Below are 15,210 nucleotides of genomic sequence, written 5' to 3'. Positions count from 1 at the left end.
CCACAGTGTTAGGGTTACCCCAGTTAACTTAAAACTATGACTCCAAGGCAGGATATGGCACACATTTGGTAGCTCTGACATTCATAAAGTCAAATCACAGCAAGGCAGCGATACGCAGCTTTTCTGTGCCTTCTCCACAGAAGGCACTCACTAGCACCTCTGGTCAAATTACATAGATGCAGAGGAGAAGAGCAATTAAACGTGATATATCATCCATGCACTTGGAACATAAAGACTATGTGGGAGAAATTTAAGCAGTAAAGGACATTCTGCTAGCAGGTAAACTGTTAGGACAGAGACGCTGAAAGAAAACACAGAAATGAAGCAAAGGTTCAGCAACAAGTCACAATGCTTCAGATTTCGGCATTGCTTTCAAAAAACAGAAAATCCACATGCAAAACTGATTGATAACACATTTTCAAAGACACCATTGCAGTTGTTGGTAACCAATTCCTCATTTATGAAGTAGTTAGAGAACCAGGAGAGACAAAGGAAAAGAAGTAAAAACATATTTGGCTGATGGAGGTGCATTTGTAAAAGGTGAGCTTTCTCAACAATTCTAAAGAAAAATTTCCAGTGTTCTCCAAACTGAATCTTTTTCTTGCTTTATAACACAAATTAAATCCATAAAGGAACAGTAAATATTTTACCCAAGTGAAAATATAAATAAAATCCACCTCGCAAACAATCTGTGGGTTTGATTTAAGCTGAGTCTTTACTGTGAACATTATGAGCCTACGCTGCAGTTTTGCAGCATCTAAGAATATTTTTAACCATAATTTTAATGAAAAAAAAAAAAAAAAGCCATAAAAAAAAAAACAGGTGAGTTACTCTGCAGCCCCAACATACCAGGGAATTTTATCAAGAATAGAAGACTCTATCAAAGCAATATCAGCAATGCACACTCACAGCAAGGAAGGCAGCGGTGTCCTGGGCTGCATTAGGCAGAGCGGTGCCGACGGGTCAAGGCAGGTGATCCTTCCCTTCCACTTGGCCCTGGGGAGGCCAAATCGGGAGTGCTGGGTCCCCCAGTACCAGAGAGAGGGACACACTGGAGTGAGTTCAATGAAAGGGCCATAAAGATGATTGAGGGCCTGGAGCATCTGTCATACAAGGAGAGGCTGAGAGACCTGGGACTTGTTCACCCTGGAGAAGCGAAGGCTCAGGGGGACCTACATGTATAAATATCTGATGTGTGGGTGTGAGGAAGACAGAGCCAGGCTCTTCTCTGTAGGGACAGGGACAGGACAAGAGGTAATGAGCACAAATTAAAGCACATGAGACTCCATGTGAACACAAGAAAAGACTTTTACTGTGCGGGTGCCCAAACACTGGAACGGGTTTCTCAGAGGTGGTGTGGAGTCTCCATCCCTGGAGAGGTTCAAAACTTGGCTGGGTACAGCCCTGGGCAACCTGCTTTAGGTGACCTGGCTTTGAGTAACAGGTTGAACTGGATGGTCTTGAGTGGTCCCATCCAACCTCAGCTGTTCTGTGATCTTGCGAAATTTAATATCTGCCGGATGCAGGTCAACCAAGGACTGTGAGACAAACAATTGCAGTTTTTCCTATTTGATTTATACTGCCCTTTTAATTAGATAAATAGAAAATGATAATTCAGTTTTCTTCATTAAGAATCATACCAAAAAAGCTGCCATCTTTCCCATATTAAGCTATTGTTTAGCTAAATACATTCAGTCAATTTATCTCAATGCTCCAAAACTCAAGAGGGGTTAAGAACTGATAAATGTTTTAAAGACAATGTACTGTCCATGTGCCAGGTCCCACAGAAGTGGTACTGGAGATACCAGACAACCCACAGAGGAAATGTCCCTTCGGTACAGATCGCAGCTGCAAAGGCCAGACAAAGGCAGCACTTGCAAACTCTTGACTCTTCAACATACAAAGTAGGTAACACACACAAAAATGAATGAAGTACAGTAAGTCCCGACAGTTGTGTTAAACTGAGTTAAACACGCTTCTGGGGAAGATATTTCCAAGTTTGCTCAAAGTTCTCAAGCAGCTGCTGACACATAGTGGTAATTCAGAGAAGGAAACTTTTGTTCTTAATGATCCAGACTCAACTGCCTCAAAAACCGTGCTAGAAATTAAACCTACGCTTACAGCGCAGCCTGTTTTGAACTCTGCTTTGCTGACATATGGCCTCCGCATGCTTCCTGTCACTTTGAATTTTTCCAAGGACAGATGTGGGCTGTGCACTGAAGCAGGTTGCCTCTGTGCTCCCCACTGCACTCAGAACAGCTGTAGTACAGCTGCATGCAGTCTTTTACCACAGAGGAGAGGAAACAGCCGAGTGCTGCTTTCGAGGAGGGGATTGCATCCCTGCCCTTTACAGGAAGGATGCTAGGCTACTTGCAGTGACCTTTGCAACCACAGAAAACAGGTAATTTGCTATCGATAAATCAATGTATACAGCTTAGCCAAGAAATGGGGGCATGTTGCAAAAAATCTAAAACTTTTTCTTCAAATATTTTTAAACAAAGCACCCCAGTTTCTTGGCAAACACTGAAATGTTTTCTTTCTGCGTTTAACAGAAGACCTAAGGTGCTTAATTCTGGAGTTCTTCAAGGAAAGTATGAATCACATTGCTTTAATATAAAATCAACTCCCAATTTTCTGACTTCATGGGGAAAAAATCAAATATTCATGTTTCTCTTTAATACATTGATACATTAGGCCATAAGAACCAGCATAAAGACTGTAATGAAGAAAAAAGGAAAACAGTTCAGGAGTAATGGCTATCATCCCTGTGGATCCCTGTGCTGCTGCTGACGTGAGAGAGCGAGGCCACAGAGTACAGCTCAGTGGCACAATGATCAACCAGTTCGTGTCCAGAAGTGATACAGTTCAGAGTGTCTCTCTTCCTGCCAGAGTTTGTCCATGATCTAATCAACCTGCTACAAAAATCAAGAGGTGTCAGTAAATTTTAAAAATTATAAAAAAAACCCTCAAAAGACAAATATGCTGTGACGCAGCACTGACATCATTGTTGACACGTACGTTGCATCATCATCACTCATCAGCATGGTCCCTTTTCTGCCATTGCAAAGTCACAACATTCTCAGATTATGAAACTGCAAAGACAGTAGGAGATAGAAAAAGGCTGCCTTTCACTGATACTTCCATGTCTGTGTTCAAAGGATGTGTGTGCAGAGAGATAATAGCCTCACATACATAAAGTTTTAGAAGTTCAATGTCCAGGTTTATAGTACATTCAAATCCAGAAAATGAGGTTATTTTCTCTTAAAAAATATCCCTCACATATGACAGCAGATACTCTGCTCACTCATTCTCTTCCCAGGTCAATGCACAGTACTGCCCCCAAGGTCTGTGAATTCACTCTTCATCCACCCCGGAGTAAATGAAAGGAAAAGCAGGTCCTCCTTGTGTATTCAGTAATGAGTTCAGGTTTATTGAAATCAACAGTTACTTCTCTCAAAATCTAAACTGTGAATACTGCAAAAAACATTGGCATTTCACTGAGGGTTTTTTGTTATTTTTTCACATAGCTTCAAGTAATTCTTCAATGATTTTTTTAAAATGTGCTCAGAAATTGTATGAATAAAGGGTTCAAAAGGGAACGTTCATTTTAGACAGACTTTCAGAAAACTATTCTTACATTTTTCTCCACAAGTGGAAACACTGTTCATGACCTGAAGGATTTCTTCAAGGAGAATAAATAGAACCTTTCCCATTCCAGTGGAAATAGAATTCCTAATGACACAATGATGTTTTATGCTATCCCTCTTTCGATATGTATCTGAATCACATCTGAAAAGCAACAATATAATCCTTATAAATGTGGAATACCTTCCCTCCATTTAAAAGGAAGGCTGAATGGTGCTTTATTTCTAGCTTTTGTCATCACTTTGCAGTTTCAGTCCCTCATGTCTCTACTTTAAGTTATACTGTCACTGACAGCAATTGTGACAACAACATATGCAGCAATAAAAAACGTTTAGAAATAATGAATTATTTTAAAAGGTTCTTAACCTAACCTAACCTTCTAAAAGGTTAAATTGCATAGCCCAGTATAAACTTCTGGCTAACAGTGAAAAAGGAATGACTGGGAGGCAATTCTGCATTTTACATGCACTAAAATATTCACTTCAAATTTATTAAAACCTGAAATATCAAAAACTGAGATTTGATTCCAGTACCCTTACATCAACTTCAAGACAGACTAAACTGTGTGTTTGTATTTGTACACGCATAGAACATACTAAACTATCCTGGGCTTAACAGTTGTAATGAAACTCTCTTCCTGAACAGAGTAGGCACCTGCCATAACCATTAAGAATGGAAAATGATGAACTTTGTAATAGTGCCACGTGTGCAGGGAAAGCACCCCAACCCTCTACACGGAAGGCAGTCACAGTACAGCTGTCCACGTGCTCTAAAACCTCTACCAGATAGAACACTGATTGTCCTCCAACAGGTGGGATAGACACGTCCTTCTGCAAATATCCAGTGAAAATGTGCGCTCTCCTGTGCTGCCCGTCAAACTCTATGGGCTGAGAGTCCATCACAACCCTGAGCACCTTCAAGCTTTGGTACTTCAAGAATACAGCTTTGTATGATATGTTTTCTCTCCTTTCAGGACAGCTCTGGGTCTGGGAATAGTTAATTATCTTCAGATTTTTCTGAAAATGGAGACATGGCTCATTCTTTCCTAGAGAGAGATTAAAATTATTTAGTCATCTGTTCTATTCATCTCCATGTTGATGACGACTGTGTTGTGCCTGCTGAGACGTGCACTGCTCATGGAGTACTCCAGCCTGTGAAATACTTGGCCTAACTGGGAAGACAATTCAGAGCACAACAAGAAAGAGCACCGCTTGTTCACATACATCAAAGTGATTTTGTTTTCTAATTGGGAATGAATCAATCATAACAAACTCAGTCTCACCAGCCTTAGTTCAATTAAGTATCGTTAGGGGAAAATACATGATCAAACACAGAATCAACATCGTATCTGGGGACTGTTGATGAACACCATGTATTTATTCAGGCTACTGGGTCTCTTCCAATGTTTTATTAACTCTGCCTTGGTGACCATTTTGTGTCTAGCATCCAAATTACTGGATTAGCACAAATCAGCTGGAAACTTCCCTCACTTTTCACATCCTGCCAGCTTTCTGCACTATGCTGGAGCAAAGCCTTTCACTGTCAAACTCTGTACACCAAGTAATATTTGTTGGCCCTCATGGCCTTGGATTCTGAGAAAAATACTGTCCTGCAACTGATTTTGGACACTTACCCCAAGGGATTTTTAATCTCTCCTACCAAAAAGCTGTGGTTACTTTTTGTGACACTGCCTTGCTCAGCTTTCCTGACTCACTTTGAGATACAACTCGGGAGTCGATACTGCTCCCACATGACCTTTCAAGAATTCATGCCATGTTAGCACATCACATGTTTAATTTATGGAGAAATAAGTTAGATAAAGTTCATTAAAGCACATTCAGCACTTCAGTGCTATGCACACAGATCTCACTGAACTCAACGGGAGATAAAACTAAGTTCCTGATAGAACCACTCTCTATGAAACGATTCATCAAAAAGTCCACCATGAGTCAAGGTGTGTCTGTGAGATCTGAGTAACTCAGATCTCTGCCAAGTTTCCCTCTGGTGAGCTTAGACAACACCAAATCCCTTCTCCTTACAGTTGTGCAGGATGGAACATTGGAAGATTGCTGCCTGAAGGCTTTTTCAAGCTAATATGTAGATTTCAAAGAATAAATTCATCTGGGAACTTAAAAGAAGAAGCAAAAGTGCAGAGACTTTAGGACATTCCTGGATTTAATGGGGAAAAGTCCTTTTCAGTTCCTGGAAATACATTTCTCCTCTTACTGGAGTAAATTCAGAATGGGGAAAAAAAAAACCCACAACCTACAAAACCCAAACTACAAACCAGTCCTTTGTCAGCATCGTGGTTATTATATACAGAACCTTTCAGTTCTACAGCGCTCAGTGTTAGGAGGCATACTACATCTCAGCAGCCTTAAGGCGCTTTGACCTCTGATGCTTCAGGGTACGTTTGAAGATAGTCGGTAGTCACTTTTGTTTCAAGCATAATCCTAATATGAAAGAGTTTCTTCACGAACTTGAGCCCCTGCACTAGCTGTATGGGCAGCGGGATGCTTTCAGAACAACTCCTTGACTTGCCTCATCGCGGGGACTCGCAGAGCACACTCGGCTTGAAGCGAGACACGGCTTCTCATGACATCTTGTGGCAGCGTGACAAGCCGACAGGGGGTTTGTTTTCACAAAAAAGTCATTTGAGGTGTTGAAAAACTGGTATTACAGAAACCCAAACACACAACAAAAAAGCACCTACTTAACAATCAAATTAAGCTGAACAGAGTAGCGACATTTTAAAGTCAGAAATATTCCCCACAAAAAATATTTGAAAACACAAAGTGTAAAATAAGACCACTAATTTAAAGTAATAGAAAACCAAAACAAGTTCAGTTTGAAGCAATTCAAACCGCATGTAAGTTAAAGATCTAAATATGCCTGTATTATTAATACTTAATATATTCTTACCTATTCTAACTAAACAGAATCTCCTTTCGACTTGTGGCTTGCAGGGACAGGTTGGTACAGAAGAGAAAAGCTTCACTGTCCAGAAACTTAATTGCAAGCTGAGTCAATTAGGCTAATCTATGCTGATATTTATGTTGCCTGTAACTGAAAAACCACCAAAATAGCAAATTTTATTTCCCATTTGTTCTCAAAATGTGTTCTGAGAAAATAAAATCTTTTTATTATAGCTGAAATAACACAAACTGTGATTCAATACTGTCCTAATTGAAAAACAGCAGTCCCAGAGGAATCAATAAATAGCCCACCTTGAAGAGGAAATCAGAGGTAGTTCTAATGAAATAAAATTAAAGCCAACAACAATACTTAAGATACAGTCTTATTTTCAAAAACATACTCATCCTCAAGGCACTCAAGAAGGATATTTTCCCAGTCATTAACGGAGTAATGCTTAATTCACAATTGTTTAGGATGGAAGGTATTCATGTTTTGGATGGAAGGTATTTCAGCTTCTCTCTGTGCAACTTGGTGTCTGAAACCCTGACACAGCCCCTCATACAGCTTCTGGAAGAGTGGTAGATTGTCCTGTCAGGGCAGAAGCAACTGGCTTTGTCTAGACTTTGTTGGTGGTAACAGAACAAAATACAGCAGGTTTTACGTAGTCAGAGATGAGCACTGGAGAACAAAGAGAAAGCTTCTAGGAGGAACATTCGACCAGAACTGCTGCTCTTACAAACAGCCAAAAAAGGGTTTTCAAATCAAATGTCTGCTGTAGCACCTTCAAAGCAATAAAATCCTACACCAGCAGTAACTCATATTTGGCCTTCAAATGTGAAAAGAGAAGTAAATCTACATTTCATTCAGGTCATGCACTCTTAGATTACTGCTTCTGCCGAATTCAGCCCCAGCACAAAGGTGCAATGGACAGCCAAGACCCTCCATTCTGCTGAGGGATTCACAGGAAAAGCCATTCCATGCAGTCCTGTTCCCATCGAGAAGCACCCTCTGGAACCCAGGCAAAGGTGCTCCTGGGAAGGAAATTAAAAAGGGAAGTTTAAAGCATAGTCTTCACTCAGCTGTTCCCTAGCTGTAAAATGGTACAGCAGTACCATCAGACTAGTGGAGGACAAGCAAAGATGCCTGCAGCTGCTTTGGAAGGCATCAATATGAAGCAAATAACAGCAGTCCTGCATGGACAGGATTCATCCCACTTGATCCCTACTTTCTTCTCAAGATATTTAAGATTATTTTGTAAAAATGGTTTAAAAGATCTAATCTATAATCTGCAAGTACTGCTCATCTTCCCAAACCATGTGTGAGAAGCATACTCGTGTGTCTTCCTTACACCCCCATGTTACTGAAATACATCAGCACAGTCTAGTCAGTGCTAGCATTGAGGAGACTGAGAGGCTCAACTCCTCATCCATCACGGGCTTGTCTCACACACAGCATAAGCCCCGTTATGCCCCAGATCAAAAATCTGTAAGATAAAAAAGCAGCACTTTGCCACAGAGATACTCCAAGCAATAGATATTCAAGTCTGCAAAGTGCCTGAAGGACTACTGTAATGCCACAGAAACAAATTAGGCATTTCAGACACTGCCTACTGTCTTGTCAAGCTGCATACATTTACTTTGTGTGTAATACAGAACTTTATTTCATCACCTGTTAGAGACTGAAAAACAGATTTTTGGCACAAGGGGATTTGCTGGCAAAGTTACACAAAATATAATTAATGGGAGGTTGTGAAGCATGAATTGGGCATCTAAGAGCCAAGCCCTCCTTCAGTATCCCAGGTGTGCTTCTGACAAAATCCGAAGAGGTTGCTGGGGGCAGGGAAAGAAGTCACCCCAGACACAGCATATCACAACATTCAGTATAAAAGACAACTAAGCTCTTGCCAAACAGAGAAACAGCAATGGGCTACAAACCCACAAATCCTTCTCACTCTAGAAAATGGTCCACAGATGAAAACTGTCCATTTTTACAACACAAACCAAAGCAAAATCCTGGGAGAGTACAACACGCAACAACGCTGCACAAAACAGCTTTCAGGAGCCATCTCCGCTGTCAGAATATGAAAGCATGCTAATTTTGTAGTCACTAGAGGGAGCCATCTGGCATTTTACTTGTGCTGCTCCTGAACTGTTTTAAACTCAAATTTCATGGGTCTGCTAAAGGAAAAAATTATTTGTGTCAGATCTAAACATTTTAAGTAGTAAGTGTTGCAAGGAGTTTGGCTACCTATTTATGTTTGGGGTTTTTTTCCTGTAAGGAACCTTAATAGACGCTCAAATAACCTTCAGGTTGAAGCTAAAATAATCTTGGGGAATATTACCTCACTGAAGTAAATACAGTACATATTTGTCTTTGAAAGCAGGCTGGGAAGCAGAGAGACAGGAAGGCAATCTTCATAAACTGTGGAACCCTGACACAAGAATGGATTTCTCCTGCTTTCAGAAAGCAGTTTCTCAAGGTCAGTGAACTTTTTCCTTCATGTAACCCTGTCAACTGACAGGGATGCAATATACCCTTTCTACCTTTGTGGGGCAGACACTGGATGAAGTTATATGGTCTTGACATACAACTACTATATTTTTATGGATTCTCCAGACCTAAATTATTTGCCCAGAATAGAACACAGAAGACTCCTCAATCCTGACCCACCATGTGCTATAAAAAATAAAATATAACTGTGAAGCATTAAGAAAGTAGGACCTGCAGAAGACCTCTCTGGGCCAAGCTTAGAGTAAATTATACACATAGGTGATAATGAAAGACTTTTGTGATCCATTTTCCTCTCAAATTCTGTTTTCTAGAATTGATCATGACTAGTCATGTCTGTAATGGGACACCATACTGGGAAACTGATGCCTGAAGTGCACGGTCCTAACTTCATGTGTACGTACCCCTTGGGGTGTGTACAAGGCTCTGGAATAGACATGACCATGACCAATTTGCTTAGCTGAAACTTCTAGGGTGTCTCCTTGTGCAGTGCTGATGGCTGTCTGCAGGTGGAAAAAAGTAGTAAGCTCTCTTAATTTCCATAGTTCAATCAGTTTAAGGTCTGAAAATAAGCCTCAAAGGAGCTTTATGCTAGCATCCTTTTAATTCTGCATACAAATCATAAATTCATTCTTAAAAATTAAGTGGATGGTCACGCAAAAAAAACCTCTCTTCTTTACTCTGGCTTCTCATCCAGCCTAGATAGAGCACACTTTTGAGAAATGAGCAAGGCCTGTTTTTCAGTTTGCACCGTTACTGAAACCCTGGGATACAAACACAGCCAGCTGTGAATAACCTTCCTCTGCCTACATGGGACAGAAAGAGATGAAGCAGTAATGGAGATAACACCTGCCAGTCATAAGCTGGAACTCTACACTGGTCTTAGCAAGACAAGGGCAGGAAGGCCTCCTCCCCCAAGCCAGGAGAAACACACACACCATCTAGTTATCCCAAAAGGGAGAGCAGAGGAGTTGTGTGCATTACTGCGGCGCAGCTCTGAGTATGTCCAATCCCTTGTGCAAAAGCTTATTTCAGCAGGAACAGGCAGGAGATATATGAAAGCAGCCAATTAATAAATTATGCCATTACTTCCCAAACACGGTAAGACGTTTTGAAGCCCAGGATGCTTCTCCCTGCAGTCTTCAGCAATTTTTTGATACTTCACCTGTAGTCATATCAGGCCCTACACTTACCTGAAAGTACCAAATGCACTCAGCTAAGAGCAGAAGTCCCAGAGGCTGCAAAGAAAAATGCCCACCCTAACTCTTCTGTGTTTATATGCTGTAACATAAGGTACCATCTGTGCTTCAGAAACTCAGTTTATGAGATGTTCAGTCCCAGTGGACTGCTTGGACTAGTACTGTCTGTGACTCTAGAAAAAGCCTTCGTACGGACCACATCAATTTTTACAGCAGAGTTCTTCATCTACTTTTACCTTCACAAGAAGCCTAATCTTACAAGATATTGATGATGAGGTGCTGGATGTTATCTTAAATACTTTAATCATTTTGTCTTTCAGAATCATCTGTGTAGAAAGAACCATTTCATGACCACCACTGGTGGCTGCACTGGCACCAACCTGAGCAGGAGCTTTGCTGCTGCACAAGGTGGCAAGTAACCTGACTAACATAAAGATCACCTTGAAAACAGCCTGCAGGGGTACACTGGTAACAGGGATTATTTTGTCAGACACTGAAAATGAAGGTCTTTAATTTACACTCTACCGATTTTACACTGTAATACAAAGACTCAAATGCTGTGAATACAAATCCTCTTTACAGCTCTTGGAGCCAAAGAGAGGCATGTGAATCAACTCATCACGGGCCTGCACCACTCTGAGGGAGAGACTCAAGATCTCACTTCCTTAATTTGCAACAGCGTCTCTTCCACCACGGCATATCTAAGATACCACTCATATTCTTAGCTGCTGTATTTCTTTATGGATACAATTCCATAAAAGGATCTAATTATGAGGAACAAGTATTTTGAAAAGCTAATTGATATAGAGCTTAAACTTCTATGGAAGTATATATAATCATAATGAACTGGTATGTCAAAAAAATCACAGGAGATCCTACACTTCCAAGAGAATCTGATCACAAAGAATTGCCATGTAAGAAAGCTAAAGCATCCCCCCAGTGAAGTTTTAAAGACTTAATTCAGTTACTTTTGTTAAGCGCTAGCTTCAGCAGAGCCATGTCTGATTTCAGTTAGGGAAGGCAAAAATCAAACCATGTTCAATTTTCCTTTATATGCACTTCTGAGATACTAAGACTTCACATGATATATCATGTGCTTTTAAATCCCATATTGATTGAAACTTTTCTCAAAATAGAAAATCTCACTTTAAAACAAAATCTTTCTGTACACATCACATGTGCAGCAAAAGACAGTGATGGTTTTCAAGGAAAATCTTATTATCATCTCCATTTCATTTAAGAATGACTGTCTTGCAGCATTTACAATAAGAAATAATTTTAAAACTCATTTTTATAAGGAAGTACATCTTGAAAACTACTTGTTACACACTAAGGACTTTCATGTCCACTTCAGCATCAGTAAGTACATAATTTAATTTCTGTTCTGAAATCCAAGAAGTACTAGAATAAAAAGCATTTACCAAACATCTTTCAGCACCCAGTTAAGAACTGAACAAGACTGAAAATCCACTCAAAAGGAAGGAATGTTCACTCTCTCCATCTTGAAAGACACTAGAATAAAGGATGTGGACAACAATCTGAATATAGCTTCTTTCTCTCACTGATTCTGTTAAAAAAAAAAACAAACAAACAACAACAAACCAATCCATTTTGATGTTGCAGCTTTATTTGAAAATGACTTAGAATTTTGGTAACACCATTTTTTATACAAAATCAATACAATGAAAAATAAACTTCAGAGGTTTCCTAGAGCAGATTACAGGCTGTAAACTCATAATCAAATGTACTACATAGAAAAAGGTAACTTTGTTCAAAGTATTGATGCAGACCACACCTAGTGAACCTGAAAAGCTAGATTTACTCTAAAAAAAACAAAGTCCACTCAAATCCTTGTTTCCTAACTAAGCAAATTCTCATTGCAGTTGTTCTACCTCACTGTATTTCAAATTTACAGTAATAGTTGTGACTAACTGTACACAGGAAACACATCAAGATACCCAACAGTATCTTCAGTGAGTAAAGATCAACTTTCACATACCCGGTATTTTAAAGCTTTTTAAGGAGTCATGGACAACAAGGTATTTGGACAAAACTTTACAAATTACCATTTCTAAAGAACTCAGAAGTCCATTTAAAATAATCCAAATCCCTGTAACAGTTCCTTTTAAACTATTTCATTTCAGCAGGTCAATTTTGCAGATTCTGGGATCACTAATTATTTTCATTATTATGGCTGCAGTACATCAAAATCCCATCGTATAACCTAGCAGTATTCATAGGACGGGGAGGGGGATCTGTACAGTCCTGCAATTCTTTTACCATTCTTACCACATGCTCAGTAGAAAGTAAAGCTACTCCTAAAACCCATCTCTTTTTACTTTTACCTTTGTCAGAAATCAGGTTTCTCAGATAGTGAATCTATTTTGAGAACAAACTTTCTCATTATACACACAGTTCCTCAAACATCCCATTCTTGGAAGTAACTGTATAGCTTGGCTTCATGCAACACTTGTAGGCACAGGAAAGCTACTGTTTCCCAAATATTAAGGCTGTAGAGAGCTCCCCGACAGGAGCAGAATGATATTACTGCAACTGTGAAAACAACTGCAACTGTAATTCTTACACTTACTGTTCTCTGTATGCCACAAAGCAAAATGGCTCTGAATCATGCCAAGTCTTGCAACCGCATTATACTCTGTAGAAGACTGCAAGGGTCTGTTTCCTGCTCTCTGCTAGGCTTTGTGATTCCTGGGCTCATCAGTCTGACTTGTTTTATCTTGGCCATCCACGCAGGTGTGCTAGGAACAGCACCAGTGTAAAAGGATGCAATCCAGTGACCCCAGAAAATGTGCAACTTTAAATCTTCCCTAAAAATTGAAAAAAATCTCTAGAAAATCCATGTCCTTTTCAGGCTCTTTGCCTTTTTCTTTCCTCTCTGAAGCATACACCAATCGTTCTTTATTGTGGCTCTCCACCCTGTGATACTAATGTAAACAAAACCCAGTGATAGAATAATCAAGTTTTCGCCAGTGAAACAAAGCACCATAGTGTTAAAGCTTTGTTCCTTTCGGTAGAGTTACAGCAGCATTTAGAGACCAAAGCCTCATGCACACTACTGCTTATAACCTCACTCCCAGGTCCTCTGTACTAAGGTACTCTGCAATGCTTTGGATCCTGGGATTAAAACAGAAGAGTTATTGAACATACTATGTGATCTCAGGAACAGGGATAGTAGCTTCTGTGAATTTCTAGCCACATAAATTGTGTGCAACAGACCTATGTTGTGCCTGGTGACATTTACAATGCAGATTTAGTTCTCCCGTGAGGCTGATGAGTTATTCACTATTCACTGGCATTGAACAGTTTTGCCATAGCCACCTCTTCCAGCATCATAGTCTTGCCGATATTCACCTCGGACCTTACAAAGGAAAAAATGGGAAGTCTAGTAAAGATGAAGAAAAACAATTTATCAAAAACTATTAACCATCAGAATACAGCCAAACTGAGTTCACAACATGCAAGTGGCCACAGGGAGCTGACTGACAAAACAGAAGGCAAGGTGCATGGTGCATAAGCTCAGAATACAGCATAACCTAACTTCCTTTTCAGTAATGCCCAGGGGGACTCTTTACCCAAGACAGCCGAAATGAGGCTGGCTAGCCTCATCCTTCAGTAGCAAAAGCATCTGCTACCTCCTCAACTTTAGGTAAGCTAAGTGCTGTCTGCTATGCTCTTGACAGCCTTACATCTTCTGGGCTTTTTAATAAGCATTATCTCCCCAAGCAGCTGAAGTTTCTGAAAATCCTCTCATGAGGAAATACATGAAATACATGAAAAAGTTACTTATACTTAGTGGATAATGTCATCACCGGTCAGATTTCTTACAGACTAACATACGGTACTATATTAAACAATAATTCAAAAGTTCCTATTTCTGAAGTTGTTCTGAGTGTGTTCACCCAAAAAAGCAGTAGCTTGGCAAAGTCACCAGTCCCTTAAAAACCAGGATGTACAACCTGCCTGGCCCCCTGATCTTCCACGACCATACTGTCTACCCTCCTTAAATCCTGCATCCCCGTCTGTCCTTATGATCCTATCATCAAGTCTGGTTCCACTGATGTACCACATTGCATTTTCACCATCTCCTCTTGCATAATAACTTAGGAATAGGTTAGTGAAATAAAATGGGCTTCTATTGTCAACACAAGGAAAAAAGAACAATACCAAAGAGGATACAAACTCAAGTATGCTTGAATCAGGTTCTTGCTTGGTTACTTTTAAAAGCAACTTCTTTTATGTATCTATGCGGGCTGAGAAAACTGTTGGCGAAACAGCGTGACATGCAGGAATTCAAGCACATTAAAAATGCACATATAGGATCAAGTTCTTTAACACAGCCACCCTTAAAAGCATAAAGCTCTATTACTAAAGAGAGAATGAGAAGGGCCCCCCGATATACACGTTCCGTTCATGCTGCAGACTTCCACCATTCCGGTGAGCTCCCCTCGAACCGGTAACAGAATGATCTTCGGAGACTTGCAGGTCATGAACCCAACGCGTGACAGGGATGCAGAAAACCAACAGAGCCTTCATGCGCATGCCCGTATGGACAGGAACACCTCTGCTCGGGCACCGAGAATGTGCTTTTACTGCAGAAGCCAACTATCTAGAAAGTGTCTGCCTTAAAGTATCCGAGTGGAAAGCAACCTGATAACCACCACGGGACGTGCAGCGTGTTAGAGCCACAAAATCGCTCGTTTAGGTTGGAAAAGACCTTTAAGATCATGGAGTCCAACCGTTAATCTCGCACTGCACTCCCTCGCCCCGGACTCCCACGGACACTTCAGCAGCGGAATAACTTCATCCTGGGATGATGTTCCCGTGACTCACAGCCCGCATTTCAGTTCCCCCACGCCCTGCCCGCTCCTGCCCACGGCTGCGGCGGCCGCCGCCCCAGCGCGGGGCTCGCCCTCCTGCCCGG

General features: G+C 40.6%; 1 protein-coding gene across 1 annotated transcript; it reads right to left on the bottom strand.

Annotated features, from left to right (window-relative positions):
• Window positions 1–11,879: 11,879 nt before the first annotated feature.
• LOC113483455 (nuclear cap-binding protein subunit 2-like) lies at window positions 11,880–14,828 on the bottom strand. The gene is made up of 3 exons (XM_026854994.1): window positions 14,689–14,828; window positions 14,250–14,523; window positions 11,880–13,647 (listed from the first exon to the last, which is right to left on the bottom strand). Exons 1-3 carry the CDS (start codon window positions 14,826–14,828, stop codon window positions 13,576–13,578), a joined length of 486 nt encoding a protein of 161 aa, XP_026710795.1. The 3' UTR covers window positions 11,880–13,575.
• Window positions 14,829–15,210: the final 382 nt, after the last annotated feature.

Source organism: Athene cunicularia, assembly GCF_003259725.1.
Source record: "Athene cunicularia isolate RWA chromosome 9 unlocalized genomic scaffold, athCun1 chr9_part1, whole genome shotgun sequence".
In the NCBI taxonomy this organism is placed as follows: domain Eukaryota; kingdom Metazoa; phylum Chordata; class Aves; order Strigiformes; family Strigidae; genus Athene; species Athene cunicularia.
The sequence above is the reverse complement of the archived record's forward strand: the minus strand, read 5'-3'. Positions and strand labels throughout refer to the sequence as shown.

What these genes read in the sequence shown, in the direction of transcription:
- LOC113483455 (XM_026854994.1), bottom strand. Translation starts at nt 14,828, where the DNA reads ATGCGCATGAAGGCTCTGTTGGTTTTCTGCATCCCTGTCACGCGTTGG. An exon ending in CTGCAGCATGAACGGAACGT is followed by an intron (nt 14,524 to 14,688) that starts GTATATCGGGGG and finishes CATAGATACATA; the next exon opens with AAAGAAGTTGCTTTTAAAAG. An exon ending in GTGGAAGATCAGGGGGCCAG is followed by an intron (nt 13,648 to 14,249) that starts GCAGGTTGTACA and finishes TTCCTTTGTAAG; the next exon opens with GTCCGAGGTGAATATCGGCA.